General features: G+C 42.1%; 5 protein-coding genes across 5 annotated transcripts; 4 read left to right on the forward strand and 1 right to left on the reverse strand.

The window, feature by feature from the left end:
* Positions 1-1,017: 1,017 nt before the first annotated feature.
* Positions 1,018-3,565, forward strand: I206_102582 (uncharacterized protein; the record flags this gene model as incomplete). The annotated part of the gene is made up of 8 exons (XM_019154692.1): positions 1,018-1,050; positions 1,185-1,215; positions 1,289-1,377; positions 1,440-1,697; positions 1,774-1,941; positions 2,003-2,028; positions 2,085-2,172; positions 2,231-3,565. The coding sequence occupies 8 exons, from the start codon at positions 1,018-1,020 to the stop codon at positions 3,563-3,565; spliced, it is 2,028 nt and encodes a 675-aa protein (XP_019012095.1).
* A 305-nt stretch (positions 3,566-3,870) lies between these two features.
* I206_102583 (uncharacterized protein) lies at positions 3,871-5,219 on the forward strand (the record flags this gene model as incomplete). The annotated part of the gene is made up of 8 exons (XM_070202590.1): positions 3,871-3,900; positions 3,987-4,017; positions 4,084-4,163; positions 4,236-4,430; positions 4,495-4,667; positions 4,750-4,855; positions 4,907-4,940; positions 5,005-5,219. The coding sequence occupies 8 exons, from the start codon at positions 3,871-3,873 to the stop codon at positions 5,217-5,219; spliced, it is 864 nt and encodes a 287-aa protein (XP_070058691.1).
* A 518-nt stretch (positions 5,220-5,737) lies between these two features.
* I206_102584 (uncharacterized protein) lies at positions 5,738-7,259 on the forward strand (the record flags this gene model as incomplete). The annotated part of the gene is made up of 9 exons (XM_019154694.1): positions 5,738-5,767; positions 5,833-5,866; positions 5,927-6,003; positions 6,073-6,267; positions 6,346-6,506; positions 6,578-6,683; positions 6,733-6,778; positions 6,843-7,102; positions 7,161-7,259. 9 exons carry the CDS (start codon positions 5,738-5,740, stop codon positions 7,257-7,259), a joined length of 1,008 nt encoding a protein of 335 aa, XP_019012097.1.
* Positions 7,260-7,760: 501 nt separating this feature from the next.
* Positions 7,761-8,895, forward strand: I206_102585 (vacuolar-sorting protein SNF7; the record flags this gene model as incomplete). Its single annotated transcript, XM_019154695.1, has 6 exons — positions 7,761-7,938; positions 8,061-8,146; positions 8,247-8,338; positions 8,458-8,572; positions 8,637-8,760; positions 8,822-8,895. 6 exons carry the CDS (start codon positions 7,761-7,763, stop codon positions 8,893-8,895), a joined length of 669 nt encoding a protein of 222 aa, XP_019012098.1.
* A 573-nt stretch (positions 8,896-9,468) lies between these two features.
* Positions 9,469-14,323, reverse strand: I206_102586 (uncharacterized protein; the record flags this gene model as incomplete). Its single annotated transcript, XM_019154696.1, has 6 exons — positions 9,469-12,099; positions 12,158-12,340; positions 12,400-12,624; positions 12,678-13,022; positions 13,088-13,981; positions 14,045-14,323. The coding sequence occupies 6 exons, from the start codon at positions 14,321-14,323 to the stop codon at positions 9,469-9,471; spliced, it is 4,557 nt and encodes a 1,518-aa protein (XP_019012099.1).
* Between the last annotated feature and the right edge of the window lie 209 nt (positions 14,324-14,532).

Raw genomic sequence — 14,532 nt, forward strand, 5'->3', positions numbered from 1 at the left:
GCCACCTGATTTCAGGCCACAATTCTGAGGAGATCAGACAATAGATGACTAAGATTATATGGTCGCCATCAAGGCTAATTTAGTCTTCCTTTCTAGGTGGATTGATGACAAGAAGTATTTTCAAATAAGAGAGGTAATTTCTTTTAGGTGTGTCCGCAAAAGTTCAAGTCGTAATGTCTGATCAATAATTATACGTCCTGAAGATGAAATACAAAACAATTTGAATGAGAGTATGTAAGCCTATAATGTAAGACAGAAGAGGAATGGAAATATCAATTGAATTACGGTATCATTTCGATTGACTAAGAGATCCAGGAAATCTCAATTGACCAAAACAAACAATGAAAGCTGCGGTGTCAAATTGGAACTCGATCGAACAGAAATTCACAATTTGCAGAGCCTGGCATAGATATCGCTTTGGTATCGTCCATTCAACGGTAAATAATCTCCAACTGACGTGAAATGTAAACAATTCAAACAAATCCCTTTGAAACCCTTTGCGGGAAAATCAAAGTAAAATCATTCTCCTCGACCGGGGGATTTGGCCCTCTCGGCGCCTGATAAATTTCTAAACCCTTACGGCACACGAAGATAAACATAAATAAAAGGGTTCCTGAAAGACATTAGACTATCGGGTAAACGCGTTCAACGCGATTGATTTCTTCAATCCGAAAAATATTATTGTTATCCTCAGATGTCTCTACTATATTCGCATTCGACAGAGTTGCATTGTACAGATTTTGTGGCAATTGGAAATCAACTTGAACAGAATAATCGATTCCGTTTGAGGTCAAGAAGCGAAGATAAAAAATCAAACGCACGGACGTTTCGGTCAATATGAGGAGGTCAACCTATTTCAATTCAGTCTGAATTGATAATCTCATCTAATTGATCTTTTCTTGTTTCGTTTCACTTCGGATTCTCTTTATCGACTCGTAGCCCAGACTTCTGTCTTGTGTCTTGCTCCTTACATATCGTTGGTTCCTGGATCCGTCGTTGGATGGCTAATCAATAACGATGAAGGCGGGTTTAGAATTCAATGAGCTTGAAGTGCGTCACATTTCCTTCTTTGAGTTTCTCCTCCACCTTCCGAAATATTACCGCTTTATACTGATCTACTGACCATGTGAAAACCACTGATATGATCATTGTCGATAATGCTGACTGGTACTAACGGACGACAGGTATGGGTAGAATGCGATGGGATCAAATTAAGTGGGCCAAGCTATGCTGACTGATCAGTATTCAAGACCATACCAATGACTAACTTGCTTATCGTTGCTGACAGAGGAACATGATGAGACATTTCATCTACGTACAAGGGGTTCACCTCCCATTTACAAAGGATACCTACAAATTAATGCTTCCTCAAAGCTTGTGGGTTCTTGCTTTTCATATGCCCGGTCACCAATAGCTGACTCGTAGTCTTGCCTATATAGAAGTATACTTTACACGTTAAGTCTGCTACCGCTACTATCATTCCAGGGCATCAGACATCTTCGAACCTACGAACTCGGACAATAGCATACACTGGAGATCTACTGTCTTGTGCCTCAATTGATGGGACGGAATTATGTCCTGCTTTCATATATCCTGAACAAGGATATGAAGCTATTCACCATCAGTACGGTGAAGTGTCATCCAGAGAGTCGGAAGGCGATAATGAGCTGCGATTTGAGGAGATACAATCCAAATCTGTAAGTGCGGCTAAACACTATCCCAGAACATTTGACGGCATCGCCTGCATAGGCTGATAGCCGAACAACGAGTTAGGTCGATTGCCTACTGGATGACAAAGACGAAATAGTCTTGATGAATACGCTCGAAGCTAATTTGGGTACAATAACCTTCTCGATTTTCAGAGGTTGTCTAAATCCGGAATACAAGTCAGGTTTGTTGAAAAGCGGACAACTCAACTTACCTAGAACCGATGCATGGACCGTGAGTCAGAAGGAATTTTTCGATCTAACATCTCAATTGTCAGACTAATCCTCAGTGAAAGGCAAGAAGCGGTTACAACGGTGCTTTGTGAGCATACATGAAAATTCAAACATTGTGGATCCCGTTGATTGACCGTCACTTAGTGAGGAGAAAGAGCCTGTCGATGATGCTCCTCTTTGGCGAGATGATGGAACGGATGATTTTACCCCTTGGATCCAGTTCCAATACTACGTGAGTGAATGTGATATGTCGTATGGTTGAGACACTTGCCGAACGCACGTCATTATAGTACGGTACTCCAGCAGCATTATCGTTGAACGGAGTGAACATGCAGGAATTAACGCCCAGATCGACCCTTTTCATCCCAAACACGAATCCGAATGATATTCTTGTGCCCGACTCGACACCACCTTCCCCTAAAAGCACAAGTCCATACTTACGAGTCGAATCAGAACAGCAATCTGAGTTTCCGCTCAATTCGCAGTATGACCACCAACCCAACAATGCTGGACTTCTAAATATGTCAACTTCGATCGCTCAAGCGGACAACAATGATCCACCCGGACAGGCCTTGAGCTTGATGACTCTCACTTCTGAGAGATCGAAGACGATCACTCATCAAGTTGAAGAATCAACAATCATACCCTCAGCCCAAGGCTCTCTTGAGGAACTATCTCGGTTACTTCTGACCTCGGAAGATGTTGAACAACCTACTGACGAGGAGACTGACTTGTTATTGCAAATTTTAGAAAGCCTGGATAACAAATGCATCGCAAAATCCGCTGTGGGTAATTTGATCGACGGGAAACTAGATGCGGGTAGAAAAATAGATAATACAAGCGATCCAGAGTTGACTAATTCGAATAAGAACAGTAAAACTTCATCTTCTGTTGATCGGGTTATATCGAAGGACTTTGCATACGAGCCAACGATCTCACAACGATTGAATGAGAGATCTTATTGGAAATATCCATCTCGACTTTCAATAAATGACTCGATAGAAAACCATCCAGCAAGTTCAACGAATGCTATCGATCCATTTTATAGCCTAGCTCAAGAAGGAATTGATGAAGATCTATTAAAACGCACTTTTGCGTCTCCATCCCCTAAAAGGTCAGGTGTAGAACGATTGTCTAGTAAATCACAGAAACGAAAATGGACTTATGATGAGAATTTGGAAGATCGGGAGCGAAAGCGAAGATTTGAAAAGCGATATCATAAGAAGAAAGCTCACAATGACGTAGGTGATAGAAAATTTAGTGAAAGGGACCTCAAGAGAAGAGACAAGGAGACGCGCAAATGGTTATCTTATTACAGGGAGAATCGGAAAGACCGACAACGCCCTGGCCATTCGAATACGGAAGCACCGTCAAGATCTGGCTCAAAGAAACGATCAAGAGGTGTTTTAATGAACGAGGATATCAACCGGAGTAGAGAGGAGGAAAAGAGGAGAATGCAAATCCTTAAAGGGGAAAAAAGCAGTGCGCGATTTTCAACAGAAATTAAGGGTGCGCAAAATCAGATATCGCAAAACGAGGTTTATTCTGAACGGCGACATAAGAAAAGAAATGGTTCATCTAAAGATTCAGCAATTGATCTAACTTTGCTATCTGATTCTGACTGATATAGACTGGCTGAATCGCTAGTGATGCGATACCTCATACATAATTTTCAGACGCACAGACCATAGAACAATGAGGATTGACCACGCACGGGCTCCTGAATTGACGTCACATAGCGATCAAAGCGTCAGCTCAATCTATCTTATTATTGTTTGTCCTCATCATCTCCATTTCGGGCTCAGTATATCCTTCTCTTTTCCTTTCTTCCACCATACCTATCTCTCGCACTATTCATCTCATATAAACATATCAGAAGTCCTCAGTGCTGGTTGAATACCCAGCACCATCAGAAGAAGAACCTTTGCAAATGAGAGCTAAAGAGGCCAATGGTTTCGGAGTAAGTAGGAATATGACCAGTCTTACACCAAATTGGAGTTTGGACCACTCAGCTATTGTTACTGACGTGAGCTTGATCTGCATTAGGTGTGGTTGAGCGTTGGAGGCGAGAAATTGAGTATGATTAAACCTCAGAAGGCGATATATTCATTCATGGCTGAGGACTCATTGACCCTGTTGATAGGTGAGCAGAGGCTCGGGAAGATCGAAAAGGAAAATGGTAGAATCAGAATGGAATGTTACGTGTGCCCTGTACCGCATGAGGTAAGTCTTGATCTCCTGCCAGACACTTTTAGTGGTTACTCCAAGACACAGTTTTTGAGCTCAAACGCATAGGATCTCACAATCAACATGCAATTGGGTAGACAGAAACCGTGGACTGGCGATTGGATTGCCATACCTTGGATCGACGGGAAAAGAATACATGCTTTCCACGTCAGAAAGAGATGGCACGTTACACACAAAATGACAACCTTCTTCAAGGAGATCAATGGAGATATGATGGAATGCAATTTGACTTCGGGGAATATCGTTAGCTGGTAATGGGATTTGCTTGCAGATTGACTGCTAATAAATTCTCCTTGTTGCCTATCAGGTCAACCCTACTTTCGAAGATTTTGCGGAAGGTGTTGAAAGGATGGATTTCCAGAAGGGAATCATATCGGTACTAGTTTATCGAGGAGATATCGAAAAGGAAAAACCTACAAGAAAGAGGATATCTACCAGATCTCGAGATGATGAACCAGAATTTGATGAAAGGCAGGAAATGTAAGTTGTTTTACAAGTCTCTGAAATCTTTAGTCTTCTCTCACGGTCCTACCATGTGTCGCTGACGATGAAATACTCTCAGTGCTTCGGGCTCTAGGCACAAAGTGGCTAAAAAAGCGGTATACAACGAAACATTCCATCGTGACAAGGATGACAGAAAGCACCCCTTCTTGACGTTTGTATTCAAGGTATGTTTGCGTGTGAATGAGCTCCACTAATTCTTTTAGATGCGAACTCAGGAGTACCTGATTGACAATGAGGTCGTCGACGAAGGTGAGCTGACTATCACGCAATGCTGCTCACCTTCCGACAAACTAATCCTCGCGGATATACATAGCCCCTGCTCAACAGCATCCTTGTCAGGTATCTGAAGCGATCAGATTGAAAGCCGAGCCGGATGAAGAACTGAATCAAAGTCACGCGGAAGTGTCAGCGCCATCCATTTCGTTTACCGCTAGACCCGTCAATACAAACAGACATGCGAAGAGAGAACTCTCTGATGATTCCGTCCGATTCGAACCCCAACGCGCTAGAAGAGGGAGACCATATTAAGTGGATAATGGAGCATTAGCTGTAGGTGTCGAATACCTTTCGCTCCACTCCGGTGTACTGTAAGTGATCATGCTGACATCATGGAAGATAAGCATCAGGCTGATGTGATCCCGAAAATCCTGCCGACATCTGTCGCTTCCAAAGTGCAGTACACGAGCTTAAGCTGCAGTTTCACTAGATTGATGGTCAAGCGAGTGTCGCATCGTGTTTATATTGTCATTGTAATAAGTTCTCGTTTTATATTCATGTACATGCATGTCTGTGCGGAACCGCTCTTAAGACAGACATGTGGTACGAGATTCAATTGCCTTCTAATTACGCACAGACACAATATTACCTCACTCCAAACGCACAAGCCTGATCGCGTGAGGCATGTAATAGTGTCTCGATAATGTTCTCTGCCTCAGTCATATCCTTTTACCTTGCCAACGGGGATTCGCTTTATTCTTTCTTTTCCCCATTATGAATAAATCATATAGTCGCTCAATCCTCCTGCCAGTCTCACTAAACCCTTCGAGATGATCGCACAAGATGTAAATGGTATTTGCGTAAGTCTTCACCTCATCCAAACTACATTGAAAGGTCCTAGTCGCTGGCTAAGTTGATCACTCAGGTAACTCTGACCGTTGACGGAGGCAGGAAGTTAGGTAAGAGAGACATATTCCTTCTATAACCTGATGAAAATGATAGTTGACGAATATGTTCAGATGAGCGTCTGGTGAATAAAACTGTCAAGAACGGAAGGATTAGAATGGAATGTTTCGTTTGTCCCGAACCATATCAGGTGTGCAATACTTTTGCTCCTCAATACCACCCCCTCTGGGATCTGGCGTTGACAGAAAATCTGACGTAGGAATTTACGATCAACGTACGACTTGGACATCAAAAGCCTTGGGAAAACGACTGGATAGCTGAACCTTTAATCAAGGGCTTCAAAATGTTATCTTTACACCTGAAAAAACGAAATCATATAAATCAAGAAATGTCAACTGGGTTTGAAAGAAATTACGGAGTATTGACAGAATGTAACCTATCTTTTGGCAGAATTGTATGTATTTCCTGATCATCCCCATCCCATGAATATCCTTCCACGCATCGTGATGACGATAACCTATGATCAATGTAGGTGGATCCTATTGGGTATGATAAGGAGGAAGGTGAAGTTTCAAGAGATAAATCACGTGGTACAATCGTAGTTGGTATTCGACGAGGATACATCTGCAAGATGAAACCTGAATTACGACAGATACACGAGGTAATTGATGGACCCAAGGGTCGAAATAAAATGTCAGCTACTGTTATCATTCTCCTGCAAAGTAAGGAATCAGTAAAATGATACCCTTGTATGTCTATTACAGCACTAGTGGAGCTGGTCGAGTAGTCGGTGAGAAAGCAGCATACGACCAAGAATGGTCCACCTTCCCAGAAGACCGAGTTGATGATTTTCTCACATTCGTTTTCAAGGTACGTTAGCAAACATCCCAGGCGAGTAGTAGAGCTGATTCCCTTTCAGGTTCGAACCCCTCAATATCTTCAAATGAAACATTTAGTCGAAAGAGGTCAGCGATGTTGTAGCTTGCATTTCACGCTCGGTTTCGCTAATGTAAGATCATGAATGAGTAGTACCGGCACAGCAGCACCCCTGTCAGGTTTCGAGATCAGTTCGCATCAAAGCTGAACGGGGAGCCAGGCTAGAAAGTGGTCACTCGGTTGCGCCTTCTGCTTTATCGGTAAGGGATAGGAAAAGCATCTCGATCAAGGCCGAGCCTCAACTTGTCAAGATGGAGTCATCAGATGAGAGCGACGACGGGGAAATCCAATCCATAAGACCTCGAACCTCCACCGAATCGCGACTAGACGAAGTGATGAGAAAAACTCGTGCCGTAAGCCGGTTTTTGTTGTTGATTGACGGGTGTTGATGTAGTCAAGATGACATGTTAGGAGCTCACGCATGTCAAAGCTGAAATTAAGGGTCATTCAAACCGAGTCACCCGTAGATATAGTTCAACGTCGACTATTGATTCTTCAGACTCGGAATGAGCGTTGCCCGCGGTTAAGCAGGAAATGATGTGTGCTGTAGTGGCGCAATCACGCATCTTTGGAAAGACATGTCCCGTCCACAGATCTGTATACTATTGTGTATTGTGTGTTTATGAATATCTTTTGTCGAATTGTACACTATCATGAATGTAGCAGCATATATACAATGCAATCCCACTCGGGGGTACGTTGCAACAAGTGAATGAGTCCGATTAGATTGCCACGTGGATTTTGCCAATGGTAAAATAATTGATTCCGCTTTGTATGGCTGGATGACGAACCTCGGTATCACAATCACAATCACAAGTTAATCTTTCGGTGGCCAATAACCTGAAATAAAGATAACCGATAACATTCAAGTACAGATTATACACTCATTGAACAGCAAACAGAACAACTTACCGAAGAGAGGCGAGTAGTACGAATAGCCATTGCAGATCTAGGAACAATTTACCATTCTTTTCGTTTTACATAACACCAACAGCGAGATAAATAAACAATATGTCTGGCTGGATGTCATGGTTTGCTGGAAAGAAAAACACGACGGAAGGAGCTAGGGATGCGATAGTTGGACTAAGACAACAACTGTTGATGCTTGAGAAGAAGGAAGAACATCTAAATAAGAAGATTGAAGAAGAAATGAAGAAAGCGAAAGGCAATGCAACGTCTAATAAAAGGTGTAAGTTTTATTACAATCTGAAATACCGAGTCTTCCCATGACCTTAATGACAAATTCATCCACTCAAAAGATTTGTGCAATAAGGAAAGGACTAATTATAGCTGATTGAATGAATGACGTAGTGGCTATGGCTGCTCTTAGGCAGAAAAAAGCACATGAGAATGAATTGGATAGAATTGCTGGAACAAGATTAACATTGGAGACGCAAGTGAGTACCATGGTGATTCCAGTTATATGGCTTTCAGCCCATCTGTCTCCCATAAATCTCAAACCCAGATATGAGTTATCACTTAACTTAGTTACCTTAGGTCAACGCAATAGAATCAGCCAACCTGAACGCTGAGACGATGGTAGCCATGAAGAAGGGTGCAGATGCGCTCAAAGGTATCCACAGCAACCTGTACGTAGTATTCTTTGGTCATTTAAGGAACACGCAACAAGTCATACCAACTCGTACCCAAATGTGCCATATGCTCCTCATCATGAGCAAACGCTGATTCACTTGTCCACGTGATATAGTACCGCTGAGGGAGTGGATGCTACGATGGACAAGATTAGAGAACAAATGGATCTTACAAACGAAATATCGGATGCTATTTCAAATCCTGTTGGTATGGGTATAGTGCTCGATGAGGTATGTTCAATCTATTGTGATCTCGCGTTATACTATAGACACTCATCGTACTTCTCAATCGTAGGATGATCTCAAAGACGAATTGGAGGCATTGGAACAAGAACAACTTGATGATAGGCTCGCAGGAGCAGATAGAGTACCAAGTCATATTCCTACATCACCAATTGGACAAACTGCTGGACCATCACGTGAGTTTTCTATTATTCTCTCAAGCGGACAGGACAGATGTTGAAGTCGTTATATTATCAGGTGTCGCAGCTCAAGCAGAAGAAGATGATGAAGAAGCTCAATTACGTCAATTACAAGCTGAGCTTGCCATGTAAAACGAGCGGATTTTGACCAAACCAAATGGATGAATTCCAATTTTTAGCTTATAGTCCGGGCTTCAAGACGCGCAGTTGCGAGACCAGATTTGATTAGCTTCTGGATGAAATCTCGTTTTTCTCTTTTTTCAAGAAAAACATATACCCTTACTTTACAATTAATTTCCGGATTCCTCTTTTTCGCGATTGTGAAATTTGTTGTTTTACCTTTATTTTCTTTTCAAATCACTCATCCATAAATACAATATTATAAATTCAAGCTCATACATCCTAAATTTTTCATATACAATAGTAGTACCCTTTTAATCATGGGAATGTAACAATATCGCAATACCGTACATTCTTTGCAAGGCTTTTTTGATAAGATAGCGTATCATCTTAAAGAATTAGGTGAAATGATTCCGAAAAACATTACATTTTTTGATGAGATGATTTTAACTATTAATTTACATGGTTCACAAAATACGAGGTTCATCTCAAAGTAATACAACATGATTAAAACCTCATTACCAAAGGATAAAAACTACAAGGATATTGGTAAATAGCAAATAACATTGAAAACAAAATAATGTTTTAATCTACTTTTCTATTAATTACACTATTGACATTGAAATTGGAATCTTTATTCAATATTTTTGAACCATTTGTAGAAGGAGGAGGTGGTGGTGGAGGTGGTGGTATAAAAGCAAAAGAATTTGATTTTCTATTTAAAGGAGTAGGAGTTCTTAATCCAATTATTGTTGTTGAAGAAGAATTATTTAATCCAAAGTTCAAATTAATATTATTATTATTATTATTATTTGAATTAGATATATTATTCAAAATGTCTTTCTTCTGTTTACCTATTGAATTATTATTGATCTTGATTATACCTAATTTATTTCCAAATCCAGCAATAATTGAATTTAAATTAAATTTTTTAAATTGATTAATTTCAACATATCCTAAATTCGAAAAAGTTGGTACACTAAAACTTCTAGTTTCTTTTTTAGGAAATTGATTATAGTCATTGATAGAAGAAAATGAAGCTTTTCCATTTAAACTATTAATTCTTTCTTTTCTACTTTCATTTATTGATATTCCTTTATTCGATATATTTGAATTTGAAAGATTTTCTAATTTTGTTTTTTGAAGTAAATCATCAAGTTGAATTGAACCTAAATTTATAGAAAACCCATTCCAAATTAAAGATAAATCTGTAATGAGTATAGACCATTGAGAATCATCTATACCTTCTTTAGATCTTTTAATACCTATCAAATGATTATTGATAATTTCCCAATCATTTTCATTCATATTTTGCTTTTCTTCATCTGCTGAAGTCAAGATTATTGCTCCGAGTGATTGAATTTCGAAATCGCCTGCAGGTGAAGCTGTAGACTGTCCTGAGATTGATGATCTATCCATTGAGGCATTTGAAGTCATTGTCATAGCCAAAACTGATTCGTCAGGTTTATGTAAATTTGATAATCTTCTTGCGCCACCATGACTTGATAAAGGGAACTCTCCATTTGAAGGTAAAGGTAATAAAGTAGGTGATTTACGAGGTGATGCACCTGGTGTATATCGCTTCTTTATTGATGAAGGCGGTACCACTAATTCAGTATTTCCAATTACACGGCTGGGAGAGAAAAGATTGGTAGGTCGCGACATTTCGTCTAAAGATGTTCGGATACCTCTCGTACGTAAGCACTTGCAGAATATATTATTAGGTGTTCTTGGGCAGACTCTATCAAGGTAGATATGTGTTGGAGTTGAATAAATGATCAGGTAGCCATCTGTAGATACTGTGCTGCAGCTTGTACATCTCATTGAAGCAGATTTAGCGAGATGTACCTTCTTGATTGGTTCTGACATCGAATTGGGTGGAATGGAAAGTAGATGACCGATGATCTCATCAACCAGATCAATGGAACCAGACTCATGACCTACTGCCCATAGTCCTGCAAGAGCCGGTTCGGGCGCGGCAACCGCAGTGATACGATCATCGGTCGCCTCTACAATTGTCGTTGGAAGCCATCCTGATTCGGTTTTCCTATATGTTTGAACGGCTTCGGACGTTGTCAAAAGTATTTCCAGCTGACCTGATGATCGGATGAACGATATTCGAGAGTGTCCATTGTCGCGGATAGGGTTTATTATCGAAATCGGATCTGACTGAACGTTTGACAGGAACACAGCCCCGTTACTCAAGGCTACCAGCACCGCAGGTTCGAGTACGGAAGGGTTCTTGCTTGATTTCCTTGGTGTGATGGTGAAAGGATCTGTCGATCGTATATCCTCTAAGACGTCAAAGGCTATCGCCGTTATTCTCGCTCTGTCAAGCGAGGTCTTATTGAATCTTCTCGTGCTTAAAGGGACGACTTGACCATCTTCAATAATCTGCCAAATTTGAAGTATACCCCTTGCTGTGCAAACACCGATATGAGTTCGATCTTCACTGATCGTGGAGGATACAATCGGATCCTCAGAACCTAGATTTCCACTTGTCAAGATTTCTCTTGTACCACTTCCTGGATTATTCTCGTCGAACCTCCACAGGCAAAGAGAATTGTCGATTCCAACACTGAGAGCTAAGAAGCCATCGGATGAAGTAGCTATGATGTCAATATCGCTTTCATGACTACAAGGAAGCATATTCGCTTCGAGCTTTTCAATAAGATACGCTTGTTGTTTTGTTGTCGACGAGTCACTTTCATTGCCATTTGTCAAGTTATCTTGCTCATCTACTCGACCTAGTCTATCTCGTTGAGCGTCCAGTAAATCCGCATCTTTAAGAAGGTAAAGTAACAATGCGTAAAGAGCTGCAGCTGTCACAGCCTGTGGAAGTACGACCACCTTGAAGAGGTAAAATAAGGGTCGTAGCCGAGGTAAGAGCAATCTTGACGCTGGTAAAGATAATTTACGGATATCTGCCGGACGCATTGAATGGCCTCTTTTCGGCAAAACCAAGATTGAAGCAGGAGAGACGAAGATTTTGATGTATGTCCACCCTAATGGATTGAGAGATCGCCATAGCTTCTCAGCTGGGCTGAAATGGGTCAGGTCCGTTGGGTTCGTTACAAAAGGCGTTGGCTGCGGAAGCATTGACGCGGCAGTAGTGGAAGTTGACATTGGAGTATATCCGTATAGACGGGCGGTGGTGTTTGGGGAGATACGATGCCGCTCAGTCAGCCAGTACAGGAAACCACAAGTCAATAGTAGCTGGAGACCAATGTGATCAGCGATGTCTTATATATCAGGTTGCGCGAGAATGGCTCACCAGAATCAGACTGCCACTTTTGGTAGTCCTTGCTCTAAGCAATTTACGCCAGCCGAACCCGTTTTGCTTGTTTTCCCCTTGATCGTCGGAATCAGACGCTTGCTGCACAGGCGAGACGGGCGGGCCACCGTTCGAAGCCAGCACATCAGCCAGCTCTAAACGTTGCGCATCAATAGACAAGACCTGTTTTAAGGATCAGCTCAGCAGAACGCAGCGGCAGCTGTGTTTCTGTGGAGACTTACGGTAAGGAAGAAAGTGTGTAACATGAACCAATCTGTTATGATGACAACTGCGGCGAACAAACAGAACTCTCTGACCGGCTGTAAATTGACACACACCCATACTACTCCCAGTACCAATAAATCTGTCAAGGAGGTAAGAGCGATAGTCGTTCCTACCTTGGAGAGACCGAGACCGATCCTGACGGGGACTGAATGGCTAAAAGGGATCGAGAATATGGCTTTCGTCTGATAGGCACTCAGCTTAGCTCGCTATGGCCCCGAAACAATGATTTACGTACCAGGGTAGACATATTCTCTGCGCCAACCACGACAATGACAAAAGGTAAAACGTAAGTTGGTAGACTGCTCTGTTTCGAAGAAGCTCCCCATCCATTCCAACCCAGTAAAGCCAAAACGCTGAATGACATGACCGTCGAACAGCACAATTGGACTACGCCAGTAAAAGCTAGACCAAACCTTGAATGCACTTTCGACGCATTAGATATTTGAGCCATAAGTGTGGAGAGGAGAACGAAATACAGGAATAACACGATCTTTGGGGGACTAGATGAGAGGGGCTTTGGCCGCGTGGAGATTTCATCCTCATTCGTAGTTTCAGCTTCCATTCGAGCGCGGGAAGTGTACTAGCATTTATTGCGCCCACATATTAGCTATTGCAGGGCATATGATGTGAGAGGTTGAGGCTTACCGAAAGATACCATGGTCCCATTTGATCCAGCACTGTGGTCTTCGGATTTTGCACTTCGGCGAAGATTTCTCCTTCAACCTTCTTAGCTATATGGCTTAAAGCATTCTGCCATCTCGCTTCGAAACTAGATGTGGAGTTGGCAGTCACTCGGAAAATAGCTCCAAGACTGTGATAGATGTGTTCAGGATCAACGGAGAGGCTTGAGGAAGACGTGTTGGCCCTGATTCCAGGTCCAAAGTACGAATCTAACATCGACACATGAGGAAGTTCGGAAGTTGAAGGAAGAGATTCGGGCGAGAAAACATAGCATGGACCTGCTGATTCTACTGCACCTCCTTTCTTAGCTATTAGTTGCCTGATGCACGCTTCGCCAGTGCTCTTATAGTGTTCTTCCCATTCTTCTGCTACATCTCTAACAAGCCGCAGTAACATACGGTCTCGCTCTTCCCATGATTTCTTCGCAGCTTCTGTGTCCCTGTCCAGTACATCTTCCACATCTGCCCAAGCAACTCTGACTATTCGGATTTCCTCATCATTCAATGGTTGCTCAGTTGCGTCTTCCGGTAAAGCTCTACTCAAGCCCCACCCATAATCCTCTTGATTATATCGATCTGTATCTCTTCCCCACCATCCAGTCCAATCTAAGTTTGGTAGCAAAGGTGGCGGATATGGGAAAAAGCTTTCTAGTACAGGTGTGCTGAGAAGGGATAATGGATGTTCAGGCCGATTCCGCCAATATGTGGACGGTCCAGCTTCGCCATGTAAAGGTATTTTGTGCCGATGCGGTGGAGGTGCAGGAGAGAAAGATGGTGGGGACCTTTTCTGCAAATACAGTACCATCGATGGGTAGAAGAGATTCGTCATAACTAGACAGTCGATAAGTAATGTTCGAATCTAGAAGTAGAACGGCATTATGATCAGTTGTATCGTTTCATAGATGACTGTATATTAACATACTTGATTCCTTGCGCAGTGTTCTCCAAATTTCCGGAAAGCTTCAGTAACAACGCCTCGTCTCCATCTGAATCGTCTGCCTTTCTTCTGAACTTCCCTCCTTTTCCGCCTTCTAGGTCGAGTTGTCGAAGGTGCATAGCTTGCTTGAGGAGGGTATGTGACCGGCTCTTTGTCGTGTCTATGCCGTACACCGGAATAAGCAGATCCAGGTGTTAAGTGAGCCGTAGAGGTAGACGCGATAGGTGTGAGAGCAGGAGGAGGTGACGGGCCAGGACGAGACATGGTGGAGAGATACCGCGGTACGTATGAGCCGAAATCGGAGGCTCAAGAATCAAGAATCGATTAAAAATGAAGGTAACGGTTATGTTCGGTCCGTCATCATCGCTATAACTTGAATTTATCGCAGTTTTAAAGGACGGTCGATTGATTGGTTGACTCCTTTAAGCTTTCTCTTATCTGATAATCAACGTTGTCCTTTTGGTAGCTTATCT

Source organism: Kwoniella pini, chromosome 3, assembly GCF_000512605.2.
Source record: "Kwoniella pini CBS 10737 chromosome 3, complete sequence".
In the NCBI taxonomy this organism is placed as follows: Eukaryota; Fungi; Basidiomycota; class Tremellomycetes; order Tremellales; family Cryptococcaceae; genus Kwoniella; species Kwoniella pini.